This window comes from Mauremys mutica, chromosome 8 (assembly GCF_020497125.1).
Source record: "Mauremys mutica isolate MM-2020 ecotype Southern chromosome 8, ASM2049712v1, whole genome shotgun sequence".
NCBI lineage: Eukaryota > Metazoa > Chordata > Testudines > Geoemydidae > Mauremys > Mauremys mutica.
This window is the reverse complement of record NC_059079.1, coordinates 32618586-32638109: the sequence shown is the minus strand read 5'-3', so window position 1 is coordinate 32638109 and position 19524 is coordinate 32618586. Positions and strand designations below refer to the sequence as shown.

At 37.7% G+C, this 19524-nt stretch overlaps 1 protein-coding gene across 7 annotated transcripts in view; it reads left to right on the top strand.

Annotated features, from left to right (window-relative positions):
* Positions 1-18147, top strand: part of ZNF644 (zinc finger protein 644) — a 75333-nt gene extending 57186 nt beyond the window's left edge. For 5 of the 7 annotated variants that reach the window (XM_045027532.1, XM_045027536.1, XM_045027535.1 and 2 more), the window contains 5 exons: positions 507-3550; positions 3753-4358; positions 6871-6993; positions 16915-17017; positions 17606-18147. In XM_045027532.1, the coding sequence (XP_044883467.1) occupies positions 507-3550; positions 3753-4358; positions 6871-6993; positions 16915-17017; positions 17606-17798 (4069 nt within the window). In that variant the 3' untranslated portion in view covers positions 17799-18147. The remainder of the gene's footprint in view (positions 1-506; positions 3551-3752; positions 4359-6870; positions 6994-16914; positions 17018-17605) is intronic. The other 2 variants (XM_045027538.1, XM_045027537.1) reach the window with 2 other exon arrangements.
* The last annotated feature ends 1377 nt before the right edge of the window (positions 18148-19524 follow it).

Sequence of the window (19524 nt, the reverse complement as noted above, 5' to 3'; positions counted from 1 at the left end):
CTGTAGGACATTAGCCAGAGGAAATGGTGTCAAGGCTGCAAGATCAGGGTGTAAGCACTTTTGGAAATTCCACAAGTTAAGGTTACTGCCTGCCCATTGCAAATACATAGGAAATACTGTTTCTTTTCCTTGGAAAATGTTAATGTTAATATATCATAAAGTATACAGGCTGTGTAATGTGGCTACGTTAATCTTGTTATCTCAAACTTAACTTTTTGAACTTTCAGTTTGTTTTTAATGCTTTATCTTGCAACCTTAACGTTGCACAAATTAAGGGGAGAGGAGCATTGGATTCACTTTATTTTTCAAGTTAATATAGAAAACAGTCTACCCTGAATCTCCTAAATGAAAAGACTGAACTGTTTTTAACACAGTCAAAATGATTTTTCAGCTTTAAACAGCCAATCATAATACAGTATGTTGCTGCAGAAATAATATCAATTTAAAACTGCTTTTATCGGCTATTTCTGTGCATGTCTAACTACTGTATTTCTTTTTATTTTTAGTATAAATGTGCTTAGTAGACAGACCAGCAATATGGATGATTCAAAGATAAATACTGAGATTACTGGTGCTAAAGAAGGACTCCAAGATGACAGCAATTTCATCTCCGAGGGAAAAAGTGGCATTCCTACACCACAAGAGAGTGAAACATCATTTCAGAAAAACAATATATTGACTCTGCCGGAAGAGCTGTCAAGGGACAGATCTGAAAAAGCCTTAAGTGGAGGCCAGAAGTCTCTATTTATACATACTGGTGCTCCTACTGTTTCTACCGAAAACTTTATCTTGCCTAAAGGAACTGCTGTTAATGGACCAGTTTCACACTCCACCTTAACTAAAACTTCCATTATGAATAAAGGTAGTGTTTCATTAACCACTGGACAACCTGTGGGTCATACAGATTCCTGCTCAACTTTGCCAGTGGTACATGATCTCCAGCTGCCTGCAAAGAGTACAACACAGAAATCAAGTCAACACCAAGTGTTATTTTTGTTACCTGATGTAGCACAGGCTAAGAACCTGACTCATTCCATTAAAAATCTACCTACCTCTGCTTCAGTTGGTTGTGATACACAGAAATCTATAGGAAATAGTGTGAAATCAGATAGCACTTTAATAAGCCAAGTAGAAGTGTGTGAGGATAGCAAAAGTTTACTAGTAGACGATGATTGTGTCAATACATTAACAGGAATTTCCTCAGGTACAGGTTGTTTCAGATCAGGAAATGATACAAACTGGGATCCACAAAAAGAGTTTATACAGTTTCTTATGACAAATGAAGAAACAATAGAGAAGTCTCCAGTTCACTGTAAAGTAGGTCTAGAGAAAAAGAGAAAAAGAAAAATGGATGTTAGCAAGATAACACGTTATACAGAGGACTGTTTTGATGATACAGATTATATTCCCAGTAAATCAAAATTACTAAATGTTGACTATTTAGAGCAGAGTGAGGATCTAGAAGTAGTAGAACCACAGAAATATGCATTAACAAAAGTGAAGCCTGAATCAACAGATGAGGAGTTAGAAGCTGTTGATGCTATCCAACAATTGATTTATAGTCCTACTAACAAATGTGCAGAAGATACTTCTCCAGTTCACACTAGCACTTTTCTTTCTAGTACTTTAAAAAACAAATGTGAAAAGAATGATTCAGAATCACCATCTACTTTTAGTACTGATGAGCCATCATTTTATCCTTGTACAAAGTGCAATGTGAATTTTAGGGAGAAGAAACACCTGCATAGGCATATGATGTATCATTTGGATGGGAACAGTCACTTCCGTCATCTCAATGTTCCAAGGCCCTATGCATGTAGGGAATGTGGACGGACATTTCGAGATCGTAATTCACTTCTTAAGCACATGATAATTCACCAGGAAAGAAGGCAGAAACTGATGGAAGAAATCCGGGAGTTGAAAGAACTCCAAGATGAGGGTAGAAGTGCACGATTACAGTGTCCACAATGTGTATTTGGTACCAATTGTCCCAAAACATTTGTGCAACATGCTAAAACCCATGAAAAGGATAAAAGATATTACTGTTGTGAGGAATGCAATTTCATGGCTGTGACAGAAAATGAACTGGAATGCCATAGAGGGATTGCTCATGGAGCAGTAGTGAAGTGTTCAATTATCAGTAGTGATATGTCCCAGAGAAAAACACAGAAAAAGACTTCCCTGAAAGATCCATATGTAGGCTCATCAAAAAAGTCAACCACATATATGTGCAAAATGTGTCCATTTACTACATCAGCCAGAAGCATTTTAAAAAAACACATGGAATACTTGCATCCAACATCGTGCATTGATCCATTTGGTAGCCATCTTAGATTAGAAAAAAGGAAAAGCAGCATAATTGAAGAACCTTTAGATTTTGGTAGCAGAACTAAACATTTGATCAAACAATCATCTACATTTCCAAAGAATTCTGTTCTAAAGCAAGATGTAAAAAGATCGTTTGGCTCAGCTTCACAATCCAGTAACTTTGCGAAACTTCACAAGAGACCCCACAGGATACAGAAGGCTCGGAAAAGTGTTTCACAGTCAGCTGTAAGTGTGTGCAATCAAAACTCTACAAACAAGACTATTTTGATTAAAAATAGCATTGACCAAAAACCTAAATATTTCCATCAAGCAGCAAAACAAAAAGCTAGTGTCAAAACAAGCAGTAATTATTTATATAGGCACAAATATGAAAACTACAGGATGATTAAAAAATCTAGTGATCCTTATCCTTTACATTTTAAAAAGGAAGAGTCCAGCTCTGTTAGTTCTTTACATTTATTTTCATCATCAAATAATCCCCATAATAATTGTTTTATGATGGATTCTCATAATCTTGATTCCAAAAGCCCAGAAGGCTATAAAGATCGTAGGCGTGTAGCTGTAAAAAGAGTGGTTAAAGAGTCTAAGAGGGAAGGCTCTGTTACAGGAGATGATTTGGATTGCTATCCAGATTTTCTACATAAAATGACTGTTGTTGTTTTACAGAAACTTAACTCTGCTGAAAAAAAAGACAGCTATGAAACGGAGGATGAAAGTTCATGGGATAATGTTGAACTATGTGATTACACTGCACAGTCTATGGAGGATGAATCTTACAGTGATATTAATCAGGATCATGTAAACCTATTCCCTTTATTCAAAGGTAAAATGGAGGATCAAGAAGCTGGTGATAAATCCTCTCTTCATTATGAGCAGAATGATGGTTTTTATTTTGAGTATTATGAAGATGCAGAGAGTAGTAACTTTCTGCATGAATTACATGATCCTCAAAATTTAGAAAACGTAGGAACAGCATTGCCAAAGCATAACTCAGTTTTCCATTGGACTGATTTATCACTTGAGAAGAAGTCCTGTCCATACTGTCCAGCAACATTTGAAACAGGAGTTGGATTGTCTAATCATGTCCGTGGGCATCTTCACAGAGCTGGATTAAGCTATGAAGCCCGCCATGTTGTTTCACCGGAGCAGATAGCGACGAGTGACAAAATGCAGCATTTCAAAAGAACTGGAACAGGAACCCCTGTTAAACGAGTTAGAAAAGGTACAATTTTTTAATTTGGGTGTGCAGTGGGCGGTAGAGGAGGATATAATGGTCTGCTAATCATAAAAGAAGATGAATTATGTTTTCTTTCCTTTAAAAAAGGTGTTTTTTGTACTCATGATTAAAAGTTTATAGCATTAAGTACAGTTAAGATGTTCAAAATTGTTTGGAAAATTGATAAATCATTATTTTCTCTTTTTAGCTATTGAGAAATCTGAAACTTCTTCTGAACACACATGCCAGCTCTGTGGAGGTTGGTTTGATACGAAAATTGGATTGTCTAATCATGTGCGAGGACACCTGAAAAGGCTTGGCAAAACCAAGTGGGATGCACACAAGTCTCCAATCTGCGTTCTAAATGAGATGATGCAAAATGAAGAAAAATATGAAAAAATCCTAAAGGCATTGAACAGTCGCCGTATTATTCCCAGACCATTTGTCGCTCAGAAACTTGCTTCAAATGATGACTTTTTATCTCAAAATGTTATACCTCTTGAAGCATACCGTAATGGCCTAAAGACTGAAGATATTTCAGTGTCTGCATCGGAGGAAGAAGGTCTGAGTTTCCTAAATGAATGTGATGAAACAAAAACAGTACTACATGATGAAAAAAAAAATCAGTCACTTACACTGATAGAACTTCTGAAAAATAAAAGGTTAGGAGAAGAAAGGAATCCTGATATCTCTCCTCAAAAGATCCATAATCAAACTGCAAGGAAGAGGTTTGTTCAGAAATGTGTTCTTCCATTAAATGAAGACAGTCCATTGATGTATCAGCCGCAACGAATGGACTTGACTATGCAGTCAGGTAAGAGGCTGTTTATAGCTGTCTAACTATGCTTCCAAAGAGTTCTTTCATTTATTAGCAAAGGTATTGTGGTGTAGAATATTTTTCCTAGAACACAGTTCATTTAACTCTTGTTTCCTTTGCAAAGTATTGAATGGGGAAAGAGAGTGCAATAAACTTCTAGTGTAACTTGCCAACGTTAGTGAATTCTCTTGAACAAAAAATAGTTATTTTTTGGCATGTGGTTGGGGTGTGATTTAAAAGGAGCCAGAAATTAAGGAAAAGGTTAGACAAAAGTACAGTCTTTGATAGCAAAATATGCTGCTCCTCAACAAAAATAGTTGAAGTAGCTGGGTGCAACCCTTAGACCTCCCAGAGAGTAATCTAACTTGTGCAGAAGCAGCATTTACCCAAGCTGACAGAACTATTCTCAATGTTACAAAGGCATAATATTTCAAAACTATGAACAACTATTGAATAATTTCAACATTTTAGGCAAACATGCTTCTTCAGCATAAATTAATGCATGTTTGTTGTATAATTGTGGCTGATGTGGGAAACTGCTGTTCTCCTTTTAGCCCTGTCTACCCTGGGAGAAGAACTGTGCTAGTTACAGCTCTGTTTGAACACAGTGGTTGCCAGCAGGGTTCTAACGCACAATCCCTGACTGTTGCGGGCAAAGATTTTTTTTTCCCTGAGAACTGTGCTAATAAAACAATTCTGTAATTTTTGACTACTTGCTCGATAGTCTCTAGCCCCATTTTAGAGCAATATTCTTAACGCAGCTCTTGCAATAAAATCTGTTTCCATTGGTTAGGGAAACTCTACTAGTATTCTTTGATAACGCCTTTGTGTAAACAGAATTTCTAGCTAGTATGTTTCTGCTCCTAGTTTGGACACCGCTTTCTGGTACTGCAATATCCTAGATACTGAAGTATCGGTTCTTATTTTATTCCCTTAACAGTTTTTTGTTTTGCTGGTTCTCTTGCCAATATTCCAGTACAGTATAGCATATCTGGCAGTGCTCAATGCTTGTTCACCTGTGTGTTTGCCTTTTTAAAAAATAACTTGCCTGTGCAGTAAAATCTGTCTTAAGTGACCACACAATTGTCTGACAAAAAGCAGTTTCTTAACAAAGGTGACTTTCTAATTTGGCCTAACAAAGGTGGAACAGAATTATATTCAGTACATTTGGGTGTTTTTGGTGGTCCCTTCAAACAGGAAGTTGCCTAATAAGGGAATTGTCTCTTTGACAGATTTCACTATATTTGGGAAAACATACTGAAGTATAGCTTGCCAAATTTAATACATTTACTTCTGAATGTTAGATGGTATCTATTTGGCTGTATTGAAAAATTAAGTGAAAATGAACATACACTTGCATAATACTAATAGTTATAAACAAAGCCCTTAAGCTAGCTGTGGCTAAGATAATAGAATTTGACAACTAACTCACTGTGACTGTTGAGTTAAAAAGAAAATAAAATCTCTGTAGCCATAAGTTGCTTATCAAGCAAAAATTAAGTTATTTCAAATATCTTTAATACAATTCCAATTTAAAAAATTGTCTACCAACCAGGTATTCTCGTTCTGTAATTTGTCTGAAAAGCAGTCTTTCTTCTGTGGGCTGCTTGGTTATAGGATTCTTTCTATCCTGCAAACAGAAGTTTTCCAACATAATAGCTCTAGACATTTTTAAACTAACATATTTTAAGTTTTCTATAATATTAGTTGACATCATTGACCAAGATAATGTATTTTTGACAAAAGGAAGGGAAGCACTTTGATGTGGTATCACAGTAAATTTGAGAAGAAACCAATTATAATGGTTTCTTTGTCTGGTAAGTGAGGAGTTTAGTATTGTTTCACTATGTTTTCTTTCCTGTGATAAATAAGATGTTAGTTTGTTGATCATTTATTTAGCACAAAGATTTTAGCAAAAAACTTCAAATCATTAACTTTCATTATTGATTGCGCATCCAAAGTAATGAACATAAAATGCACTGAATAAAATGTTTTGTCTAACAGCTGTTCAGTGGTGTGTTTTACCACCTTTTCTCCCAGCCTTCATCAGCAGCCTAATTTAGTAGTGAGCCTTTTACAGTCTTGTGGGTAAAACACTTTAATTACCACTTCGTCAACTAGACTTTTTAATTCTCTTTATTGGGAATGTTGCAGGCTTTGAAACTTCTCAACAGAATTGTGCTATTCAAATCACAGGATTGTATTTTGGGGTTAGGAAATGATCTGCATACTGTGGAGATCTGCAGGAAAGTGATAATAGGTGTTAATTCCAGAGAAGCTTGGGGGTTCAAGGTTTACCCCTCTTTTCTTTCAAAATAACATGGTTTGGCTCTAAACGCTACATGCAAAACTAATAATGGTTAATTTGGATCCTTCTAATATACTAAACGATTGCATCAATGCAGTGAATATATTTTAAACATCTTTATTACAGAAAACTTTTTACAACGCTTTGAGAATTTCATTTTTTGAAGAGAGAACTGGATTATAGTTTTCTTTTGAATGATAGGTATGCCTGTGAAGCTTAGAACGTGTGTGCATTGCAATACGACGTTTACAAGTGCTGTTAGTCTGTCCAACCACTTACGCGCTTATGCACGAAAGAAGAGTGCTGGACTTTTGACTGGGACAGGTATGTTTTGTTACAGATGTAAAAGCAAGTTTGTGTATGATGCATTTTCCTCATCAGACTGCACAAACTTATATGTTAATCCAAATGAATTTTGACGCTTTCTCTGGTAAACAAGTTTAATTAAGAGATTGAACTTCAGCAACTTGTAAACATATAGGTGTTGCTGTTGTCCATTTTTCATGTTTGTTTTTCATTCTTACTCACTCATTTTGGTCCAGCATTTCAGGTATGTAAACAAAGCTGCAAGCTGAGCAACTTTCATTCTTCACCCCAAAATCAAAATAGCTATTTGTTTTTTATGAAAGGGATATGACAGCTTTAAAAAATCATGCCTGTCCAAACACTTTTTACCTACTTACTATTACAAATAGCCCTTAAGAGTACTACAGTTGAAATAGATGAGCGAAAAATAACTAATTTTTCAGTCTATGCATCTGACAGCACTTTGTGTATAGTCAGTTTCACAGTTTTCTCTGCTTGTGTTGGTGGTTCACAAAGCGAAAATAATTTGGTAGTGGTACTATGGGGTGAGTATAGTACTGTCCTGACACTACTTTTAACTCATTCATATTAAAATAAACTAGATTTCAGGTTGGTGTCCCTTACCATTTTATGTTGAGATCTGGAATAATATCCGAGGGCCTGATTCTGCAGCTGGCTTTCTGCAGGCAACTCCTTGTGGCCACATGAAGTATCACTGAAGTCAGTGTGATCTGAATCTGTATGGTCTACAGTAGGAGGCAGAATGAGGGTTGGGGAGCAGAAGGGGAAGATATCAAGAAAATTGGGAGGTGGAGAGACTGAAATAGAAATACTAGGTAACTGGGGAAGGCAGCTGTCTGTCACTCCATAAAGAAGAAACAAGCACAGGAAAAAGTAAACTTTGGTAAAAGTAGTGTTCCATTTTCTTAGCTATAGATCTTGCTAGTTATATGAAGTACAAGTCATATGTAAAGCAGGGATGTCAAACTTTCTGTGAAGAGGGCCAAGATACGTTTTTAATTCTAGTCTGAAGGCAGAGTCTATGAAGGTTGGGTTGTGTGCTACCCTTGATTCACAGTGGATCTCCCACTGATAACAATGGGAGGTTTGAACAAAGACTGCATGGTAGAATCTGGCCCTTACAACATAATTAATGTTGTTGTTAAGGTTACTGTGTGCAGTGTCACTCAGTGGGGAAAAGATGATGCACAAGGCTTTACCATCACTGCTGTTTTTGAGGTTTTGGACTCTTTGCTAGTGCTTTTATTCAATTTATGCACACAGTTATGATAATTGTGCAAGATAGGTGCACAATTGCATATGTAAGTTACTGGAAATTATTGCTTTTAAAATATTTTCTTTAGACTTAAAAGTTAACAGAGGAGGCACTGTGACCTAGTGTATAGAGCACTGGTCTGCATCTCAGGATACCTAAATTTGGTAACACTGAGCCAGGTCATTCTGTGCCTCCATTTCCCAATCTATAAAACGGAGATGATACTAACTTAATAAAGTCCTTTGAGATTACTTATGAAAAGTTCTATATAAAAGCTAGGTGGTATTATTCTTATTATTTATTATATAACACCTCTGAGATTGAGGGCAGTTCATGTTTTTCAGAGCTGTTTCAGGCTGTCTGCAAACTTACAGTGATAATTCTGTATGAGTAGTTCTTCATTTATATTTGCCCATTTGGAAGTTTTTCTTCTCATCTGGAAGAGCTAGAAACTTAATTTTTAAGTGCAGAAATTGAATCTGGTCACAGAGAGGAGATAAATACATTAAACAAGCTAGAGGAAATCCATGGGTTGGGTGTCTCAGAAATGATGTATAGGAAGATTAAATTATGTTAGAATACATAATCAGTATTTAGTATTACTTTTATCCCCCGTAACTGATACTAGAATGCTGCTAGTTTTCACTAGTGACTGGGAGACCCTTTGCAAATTAGTGACTTTTGTCAATTGGCAAGCGAATAAACAAAGCAAGGATAATGGATGACAAAATGTACTTTGAAAATTGTGGTTTTAATTACTTGATAATTCATAGTGTACCAGTAAATCTACTACACTGCCGTACATTGTGTAGGATGAGGTCTTAGTGATATAATACCACACAACAAGCACTGTGCTTTCACTATTTTTCTGAGAAGTGAGAAGAGATGGCTCTGTGTGAGTGCAGGTATTACTGAGCATCTCCTATATTGGGAAGATCCCAGTTCTTCTTGTCTTGTTAGATGAAGATGACTATGTTTTAGATAAATTATTATATGGGGTCTATAGCCCATATAATAATTCATTGACCTTAGCTTCTAAACTGTGTAAAGGCATTGAGTATCTAGTAATTTTTCCTATTTTAAAAAAGCCCTGAACTTACTCTTTTACTTCCTTACATCTTTGTAAAGAAATATTAGTCAGAGAAATTCTTTATTAGTTCAGTACTTGTCCCAGGTCCTTGCTCTAATTACATAATTGTATGCATACATGATTGCTGTAATTCTTATGTGATGTAGCAATTATTATGGGAACTGTTTATACTTTGCTATTCGATAAAAGAAATAGAATCATCTGTGCAAGTCATTAAAGCAGAAATGAAAACTTTCCCAGGGCTGCATTAGCTTAAGTACCCTTCTTTTAGGCAATTAATGTTTTTCTCACTATTTTGACTATGCGTATTTTCAATATTAACTATTACAACATCACTTTTCTAGTAGATTCCGTGCTGTTTCACAACCAGTAACTTACAGGGTATGTAACCAAATTTTGCATGCTGAGAAAATACAGGAGTATTATGCCGCCACATGTTATGATTTAACAAGAAAAAATATGAAATATGGCTGCCAATATTTGAAAAATAGTTCAAGGAACAAATCTTCAAGCAAGGCCAAGATTTGTTAGGCCATTGGCTATGCTAAGTTTAGTGTGTAATTGCAAACTTAATTTATGCAATATGGGTCCACTGTTCACTGTAATTATATGCATAAAGGACCTAGGTGCATTTGTGTGCACAGTTACCCAATTTGCTTGTGAAATTCCACATCTAACTTTGGAAGTCTGGTTCCAGAAGTTAGTGCAAGTTTTCAGGCTGTACAACACAGGTTTGCACGATTGGTTTAATCCCCCATGCCCAACAGATGCTAGTTTTCTTCCTCCTACCTATTTTGGTGAAAGGGTTAGTGGACTGCTGTCCACTTCTGGTGTTTTGCAGAGCAGATGAGAGGTTTTCTCTTTCACCCTGTCACTTTAAGGACATACCTCTTCACCATCTTCAAAATACATCTTTCTCCACTTGGTTTTTCCCTATTAAGGTCTTGTATTCCAGAGTCCCCCATTTCTCTCTCTTTGACCTCCCCAAATTTCTCTTTGTCCCCTAAGATTCTTTGATCTCTCTTGCACCCTGGCATTTCCACCTTTCTTTTGTCTTTACCGTCCTACCCTTCCTTTGGCTCTCCTGAAAATAACGTATGCTTTCTCTGCTACTGCTCTCTGATGTGCTGCTGCAGTGAGGCACATAACAAGGGAAGTGGCCTTGGAGCTAGGAGGAGGAGCAAGAAATACAATGGAAGTCTTTATTCTGCAGTCTTACATCCATAATTGATCAAGCAGTACTTAAGAAAATGTATTAATATCTTGAGGAATACACAATAAAGTTCCCTGGCATAAAAATTACTGTAGATAAAAATATTTTGATGTATAATTAAACCCTACAAATTTGCCCTAATGACTGGGAGAGACATTGCAAATGATTTGAATGTGGCCAATTAGCAAGTAAGCAAACAAATACAATTAAATGATAACATATATCACTTAATTGTAGTGTTGCCTGAGTTTAGTATACTAGTAAATGTTCTGAAGCAAAAATAATGAAGTCCTAGTAAGAACAGACCTTGCTTCAGCACTTGAAGTAAATAATGTTCCCGTTTTGGGGACTGTGGATTAGCAGAAAGCACAAATTTAAGTTGTTGTGTAGTTGCACACTTATTTCACAGCCTGAGAATTTCATTGGACCTAAAGATGTGCAACGAAGAACCACTAGTTACAATTTCCAACATAATCCATGCTGCTGCCCACTCATATTGGGCATACATTTTAATCTGCCACCTCCGTGAGACTGGGGTCTTTCCTGCCATGCTGACACTGTGCTGTGAAATTGAGTATATGCAGCCTGTTTACCTAATGTGTGTATGCTTTTTTAAATAGTGTGTTCTCAACGGAACTGGAGCTCCTCCAAGTGATCTTTCCAAAGATTTTCAATTATCTTCCATTTTAAATTGGTTGTTCCTCTACTCTGCCATGCTGAATCAGAGCTTTTGATGAGCAGTGAATCCAGTCAGTCACACACAGCTTTCAGAAGGAGCAACTAAGCAGACAGCGGGTAGTCAAGGTTGAAGGGAAAAGCCTTCTTTCAGAGAGACTGTTGTACTGAATATAGTGTTCATGAAAGGTGGTAGTTGACAGCTGTGGAGACTGATACCCTCTATCCACAACATGGGCATAGGTAGTGGCAGTCAGAGCTTCCATACACTTTGACAATGTGCCTCACCCTAATCTTAAGGAGTTTCCATGAGGCTGGTTGGGGTTCAGTTTTCTTGATCTCTTTGCTGAGTGTTAGTGAGCCTGCTGTTTGTGGGAGTTTTACTTTGTCATGTGGAAATTGTCCACTAGGAACTGGATTGAAACCACCAGACAGATGTTGTTAAATAACCAGTTTTGGTTGTAAACATGGGCTGGGTTGGAACAGGTGACCTAGGGGTGAGACTGTGTTATTCTTAAATTGGTGCTGCTTGTTTTAGTATCCTGTCAGTACAGTATGTGAGCATCAAAAGTGTTTGTGCACACATGGCTTTAATTTAAGTGAGTTTACTACTCCTGAGTTTTAGCAATTTGATGACAGTTTTACAGTTACTCATATACCAGTCTGTTTGGAGAATGAATCATCTGAATGTTGATCAGAAGCGTCAGTCAAATTTTACCAAAAGTTTTGGTCTTACCTTCTCTCCTACAGTGACCCGAAAGCATATTCATGCTAGTTTGTGCTGTTAAAAGTAAAGAAATGTATTTAAAGTCAAAAACCACAAGAAAAGGGGACAAGTGTGTTGTGTGGAATGCTACTTCAACTCATGGCCAGTTTTAACATTTGAATTGCTTGCAAATTTGTTTTCTAAGTCTGTTGTTACTATTGTTTCATGTGGACTTATCCTTGTGTTCCAACCTTAGTCCTGTTACCCTATGTGAGAGGGGCTGCATTCACTGGAAGTCTTCGCTGAGTTCTTCAGTCCTGTGTTTTATAGTTGTTCTATCTAGAGTCTGTGTACTAGACACAGCAGAAAATTACTTGCCCATTCTCTCCTTCCTTCCCTCTACACTCTGTAAAATCCCTGTCTGGCTATTGCAAAGTCACCTCTCTTGGTGCATTATGCCAGACTCCATTTTCCTGTGTTAGGGCCCAATAGAGTGTGGGATGGTTAGGGGGGTTTATTTCTCAGAAGATTGCACATCCCTGTCCTAGAATTGCTAGCCTTCAGGAACCCTTTGTTAGAAAAGCTAGGATTAGGACACAAGTGATGGTATAGCCTCACTGAAACACTGGAGTATTTGCCTGAGTGAGAAGAGTCCAATTTTTTGATGGGAATGAGGGAATCTAGCCTTGAAGTCTGTCTGTATCCAGAGAAATCTGATCTAAGAGACTCTGAGCCACAAAGCATTTATCTCACAAGAGCGACATCCTTCTGGTTTTTGGAGCCTGCTACACATATAGGGCTGCCACTTTGCAGACCTTTTTCACGTTCTTTAATGTCATTGATTTTGTAACTGCTAACTGACCTCAGAAGGATCTCATATCAATGTCTTGGCAATCTAATGGAGCTGTGGTCTCTGTTTCCTCCAATTTTCCTCTCTCGGGTGTTCTGCAAAATCCACAGAGGCAAAGCCATTGTTGTAGAATCATTTCCACCTGGCCAGATGGATCTCCTTTTATGCTAATTGTTCTCCACTGGCACACTGGTATCCAGGCTTCAGGTATCCTGTCTCCTCTCTCAGAGAGAAGGATGGCCATAAATTTCAGTACCTTCCAGGCAAAATGCAAATCCCGCTTTTTTGAGCAAGATGTCCATCAGTAATACTAGATTTAAAAGGGGGAAAATACAAAATGAATTAAGCCCAGTTCCTCCTGACTGGGAGGAGAGATTATCTCTCTGTGCAGGTGACTATATCTCTTGTGGAAGGTGCTCAGATGCTGCATTTATGAGGGTTACATAAAAACCTATATATATATATATATATATATATATATAGATGAGGCTGAAAAGGACCTTTGATACCTATGAGAGGACACAAAGTGATTAAAATTAGTACCTTGTACTGAGAGCACCTTTCACTTGAAGATCTCAAAACTCCTTAGCGGAGCAGTGAGGATGAACATCCCAACTAGTTTTAAATTTGTGAATGGGATTACATAATGGGGTTGCCTGCAATAGCCAAGGACTGTACTTAATGATCCACAAGGTCCCTTCCAGTCCTATGATCCTCCCCAAAGATAAGGTGCCAGTGGTGTGGGAAAGGCCAAGCCACCAATTTAATGGTTTCTACTCCTGTGTAATTCATACTTCCCTAAAGCTTGGAAGATATGGTCTTCTCTCCATTATAGAAAATGGAACATGTTCTTGTATGTTGCCATAAAGCATTAGGGCCAATTCCTGTTCCCTTGATCACATCCTTCACTTTCTCCAAGAGGGTCTTGACAAAGTCCTTGCTATCAGCACCTTTTGTGTCCAGAGCCCTTTGCTTGCTGCTGTCAAAGAGAACACCATTGGGCCTCATCTACTAATAGAAGGCTTCCTTCAACTTTGTGTAAATAAGCCTATCTGGATACCTGTTTTGTACCCATTTGGAGTCTGAATTTAGTTCTCTCCTACCTTCAAGACTTGGAAGTGTCAGTGAGTTTTCTATTGGCTTTTTAGTCATTTTTCTAGATAATATTGTTTCCAGAAAAGGGATCAGCAAGTTGGCAGCTGTCTCTTTATCTCTTCTCCCTTACTTTCTTTCCACAACAAAAAGATGATAGAGAGAGAGGGAACATCTTGGTACTCAGTCAGTAGCTAGTTTCTGTGGCAGCTTCTGAACACTATGGCCTTGAGGTTCTATCTGGAAAGAATTAGAGGAACAGAAATCTTTAAATAGTTTTTCTATTGGACAGAATCAGGGATAAAGACAAGGCCTCTAAAAATAAGTTTGGCCCACTGGATTAAAACCTATAGATCAAATGTCCATCAAAAGGGATCCCCTGCTCCCCAGAATATTCACCCACGGTAGGAAAAAAATGCAAAGATGCAGTGTGATGCTCTCTCTTTTCTCTTAATTGGTATGAATGCGTAAGCAGAGGAGGCTTTGAGTGCTATTGTCTTTGTGTCATTATCCTTGACTGGTATATCAGAGAATGCAAACATTAGGATTTTACATCTTAATGTTTCTGCACCTGAGAAACATCAGCATAAAACAGGGATTCTCAAACTTTGTCACAGTGAGCCTCCCTAAGCTTAGAGAGAGAGAAAATTGCACCTCCCAGCCCCCCGTCGTTTACAGTGATAACACAAAACTGAAAATCCTATACTTTGCAAGAATACAAATAATAATGTAGCAGCGTATGATCAGTATAGTTAAAATAAGGGTATGAGTATCAAAAGTACTAATTTTATTGCAGAAATTATCTTTCGTGCTATCTCACAGTTGTGTTCCAAAAAATACAAACTGTAGCAACTAAAATAAAACTCCACTAACATTTTAGGAAATCGTAACACCATTGACTGCGTGACACCGCCCCAGCTGTCCTGGGCTTACAGGCAGGGAACAGGGCCCCCCATTTAGTGCAGGTGGGGGTGGGGGGCAGGTCAGAGCATGGCAGTCAGAGGTTCACCAGCACTGTGAGTTCCGCATAGGTCTGGTGCAGCAGGAAGTCCATCAGGGTACTAAGCTGGCAGCCGGGACTGAGCTGGGCTGCTGCTGGCCAGGACCAGCTGGTTACTGTCTAGCTGCACTGGTGCCATAGGGGAGGTGGTGTGTCATGCTGAGCAGGAACCATGCAGGGTCCATGGCTCCCCACTGCCACAAGGACCCCCATGGTGGCTTCTCCCTGTCGCAAGCAGCCAATCTCCAGCACCAGGGATGGAGAGGAAGGCAGTGCCAATAGCCTCTGCAGAGCGAAGAGCCGGCTTTGCATAAGGGCTGCTGCCATGATAGGGGCACCAGCTGGAAATGAACAGCTGCAGCAGCTGGGGAAAGAGAACCCTTCTGCTAAGCCCAATTCATCCAGCCCTGCAGCCCAGGGATGAACAGCAGCTCAGTAGCAAATGGAGGGGATATTGCAGGGCCGGGCTGAGGCAGGAGTGGAGGGGAGCCCCAGGTATGTGGCTGGGCTGGGTGGAAGGGGATGGAAGGGAGCCCCTGGGATATTGCAGGGGAGCTTCAGCCAAAGGGGAGAGCTCCTGGAGATCTCCGAGCCCCAGCTGAGCTGGTGAGCAGAGCACAGGGGGAAGATGGCAGGGATGGGAGGCCTTGTGTTACTGGAGAAAAGATGGGGAATCAGGAGAATCCCTGTGTTGCTGTAGGCAGAGATATGGTGGGGGATGGAGCAGGGGAGCCCCTGCAAGCTGCTTCCCTCACAGACCCCTGGCTGTCCGCTGTCCCAGCACTGTCCTCTGGACAGAGCTCTGGCCCCTTCTGCCCTGCCCCCAGGCAGGACAGAGCTCTGCGTCTGCTCTGGGAGCACTTAACCGCTGGCCAAAAGGCAGGCAACTGGTACCTGTGCCTCATTGTTTGAGAACTTCTGGTCTAGAGTGACTGTCCGTGGTGCTGCTGATGCCCTTTCCATGATTGTTACTTTGGTAGTTCTATGTCATTAGTGTTTCATGTTCGTGTTTAGGAGTAGTTAACGTTTCCACATGCCTCCAGACTCTCCCTTGAGTTTAGCTTCATGGTAAGTGTAAATCATTACACAATGTAAAGTACTTTTTAAAGTTATTTCCCAACCATGGCTGATGTAGAGTTTTTCCCTGCAAGGCCTCTGTTGCAAACTTCAATTTCCTCTGCCCCTAGAGGGCTCAGCCCCTCTTAATCCTAAATCCACATGCTAGTATGCTTCAGCAGTAATTACACTGTACCTTCATGCATAGTTCAAACACCTGATAAGACAGTGATTCAGCAAGTGGCTCTTCATCTCTATGCATTGTCATAAAGTCTGTCAACCTATTACAAGAGGTTCATAATCCCTGTTTTCTTATTATTCCTTTTAACCATTGAATAGACAAACGGTAAGAAAGCTTCAGCTAAGAGTCCCAGAGACAGGACAGGACCAAAACTTTTGCTTCTGTTTGGCGCTTGAATGATGTGAGCAGATGATTGTGCATTCCTCACTGTTGTAGCAGATGTAAACAAGACTTCCTTGCAGATAGAAGTTCTCATTCATGTTTCGGATTTAAATCAAATTAGCTTGAATGCGTCAACATTTTGAAGCTATAACTGTATTTTTATAACATAATTTGAACTATAGTTATCAACAGATCTTCCATGTCCGAAAGAGTTTTAAGAATGAAAGGGAAGTTCAAACTGTCATTGGGTAATTCCAGGTAATTCCACAATAACAGTTACATTTTAGTTCCAGCAAGCACTAGTATCTAGCTTCATGATTGTCCTATGGTTTTTAGAGGAGAACAAACACTGTGATAAAGATAGGAAAGGACTATCTTTGCGAATCATTCTTTAGAGTTTGAAAGGTAATTGAAAGTTTTGGAATTTAGATTGTAATTTAACATGGCACAGTAAGAGAAAATAAATGGGTTTTTCAGCATGGTTATAAATGAAGGTTTGTTGAATATTTCTATTTGGTTTAGGACTAACTTTTAATTGTTAACTTTTATATATGGAAAATGTTCTCCTTCCTTCTTAGCCTTAGATTGTAAGCAAAAAAAGTCAAGATCAAGATCTGGAAGCAAGAAAAAAATGCTGCCATTACCTCATAGTGCTGATGAAGTTTACATACTCCGATGCAGGTATATACAGGATTTTTATAATTGGTTAACTGAAATTACCGTATCTGGGAGAGGTTATATATTGTTGCTTTTACATAAGAATATTCAGAAATATATTGTAACGGCATTTGATTTAAAAAGTCAATATTGAGCAAAACAAACAACTAAGTTGAATATTACATTAACCTAAACAAAAAAGAACCTGAAACAGTCTTACATTTTGGAACAGATTTTTTTTTCCCTCTCCTGGCTGAAAATGTGTTTTCCATATTTCATATTTGGGCAGTGTTCTTCCCCTGCACAAAACAAACAAAAGCCTATTAATGGAAATGGGCCATTAACTATAGCATTACAAATGTGAAGGTATAATTTATAGTATAAACTTCAATCTTGTGTTTATATCTTCATAGTCAGTTGAAACAGGTATCAAGTATTGTTGAATTAACCATGAAACCATTAGGATTTTCATCTAAAAAATATATTAAAATGAGCTTTTAGGAGAAAAGCTTACTTTCTGTATGATTCTTAATCCTTAGCAATGTCTGCTGACCTGTACTTTGTTTAATGCTAATATATCTTCTTGATGGAATGATTTTAAAATTTGCACAGGTTTTGTGGTCTGGTCTTTCGAGGACCATTGTCTGTTCAGGAAGACTGGATAAAGCACTTGCAGAGACACATCGTCAATGCAAATCTTCCACGGACTGGGGCTGGCATGGTTGAGGTCACATCGCTACTTAAAAAGCCTGCTTCAATTACTGAAACTTCGTTTTCTTTACTGATGGCAGAAGCAGCATCATAGAACAAGGAAACCTTTTAAATTTGAATTGGATGTAAATTTGAAATACTTTGTCATTTTTTAAAAAATATTGCTACACTAAATTATGTTTATAAATCCTAAAGCCAGAGAAGTAGGGAAAGTGAATTACAGTAACATCAAAACAAATTGAGTACTTAACAGTTACAGTAAGTAGTCTTTATATTTTATATAGGGTGGCAGATGTGTTTTTAAGGTTTACTATGTTTTTGTCAGTTACTGTGTTCACTATCAATACAAGATCATTACATGTAAGCAGCCATTTTTTAATTGTTGCACATGGGTACTTATAGACAGATTTTAATAAAAACAAACCATGCCCTCTGCAGTGTTACCAGAATCAAGGCTCTGTTTATTCAAAAAACAAAAACAAAAAAACACACACACACACAAAAAACACACTTGCATAGTAAAATAAGATATTATATTTTGTTTGTATGTATGTAGTGTTTTGTATAATACCAAGAACCGCTAATACAACTTACTCAACTTAGGGCATTAAATATCATGTACTTCATAGTTCAAGAGACTGTTTCATTCAAATAGGGCAATTAGTACTATTCTATCTAGGTGTGTAAGTGTTTTTTTTTTTAAATCATATGAGGCTTTTTTGTACTAAAAAGTGGAGGGAAACTTGTTTAAACAAATATTTCTAAGAGAAATATGTACATAGTACTGGAAATTATTTGTGGTAAGGAAGTATTCTTTACTTCAGTTGCATTTCTCACTGACAATAAAGTGGTGCATCCATGCTACCTCCTACTTTGTCAACAAAGATGTTATTTACCCTTTACGTTTTTGTATCATAGTAGATTCAAATCTAACTTTCTTTATTGCAAAGCATTTTTTTTAAAGTTTGTTTCCTTATGATGTTTTACTTAAAGTCTGACTTGCTTACAGAACAGTTTGCCTCTCTACTACTTTATTTAACACTGTAGAAATGTACTAATAAGAACTGCTCACTACACGGTTTAGGACTAGACTTTTCATTTATAATTCTGTTTAAATTTTTTTGATCATTTTAAGAAATTTGAACACATTGAAATGTTTCTACATATGAAGAGAATGTTTACAATTTAAATTTTAGAACTTGTTTTGGATGTGATTCTATGTATGAAAACTGTGTAACACTATGCTCATGCTAAGGACCTACTTATGGAATTACTGAAATAAATGTGCTGTGAGGATGGACAGTATGGTGCAGGTGTCTTGGTCATGATAAATTGTGTTTGTTCATTTAAATTGTCATCAAAACGTGATTTAATTTTTTAATCAGTAAATCAGATTCCTCTACAAATCAGTTTTGTATGCAAGTAACATTTCATTTTATTCATGTAGGGTAACTAAAACTGTAGTTAAATCAAGAATATGCATTGATATTTTCTTTATATGTAAATAAAGTTAAAAGCAGTTAAAACAAGGAGTATTTTGGTAGAGTATATACATACCTCACTGCCAGTGAAATTGCTTTCCTATGGTATATCTCCTTACCAGAAAAATCTCTAAATAAAAAGGTTTAAACAAAATATAAATGTCTATAATGTGAAGCATTTATTTGTGTTATGTATGAAGTAACAGTTCATGAGAAGTTGATTTGTCTTGCTTGAGATTAGACTCTCCTCATTAGTGATCCAGAGTAGAATACATTTACTCACAACATAATATGATCTGTTCACAGATGCATTACATTTGATTGGTGTAAATGTCAGGA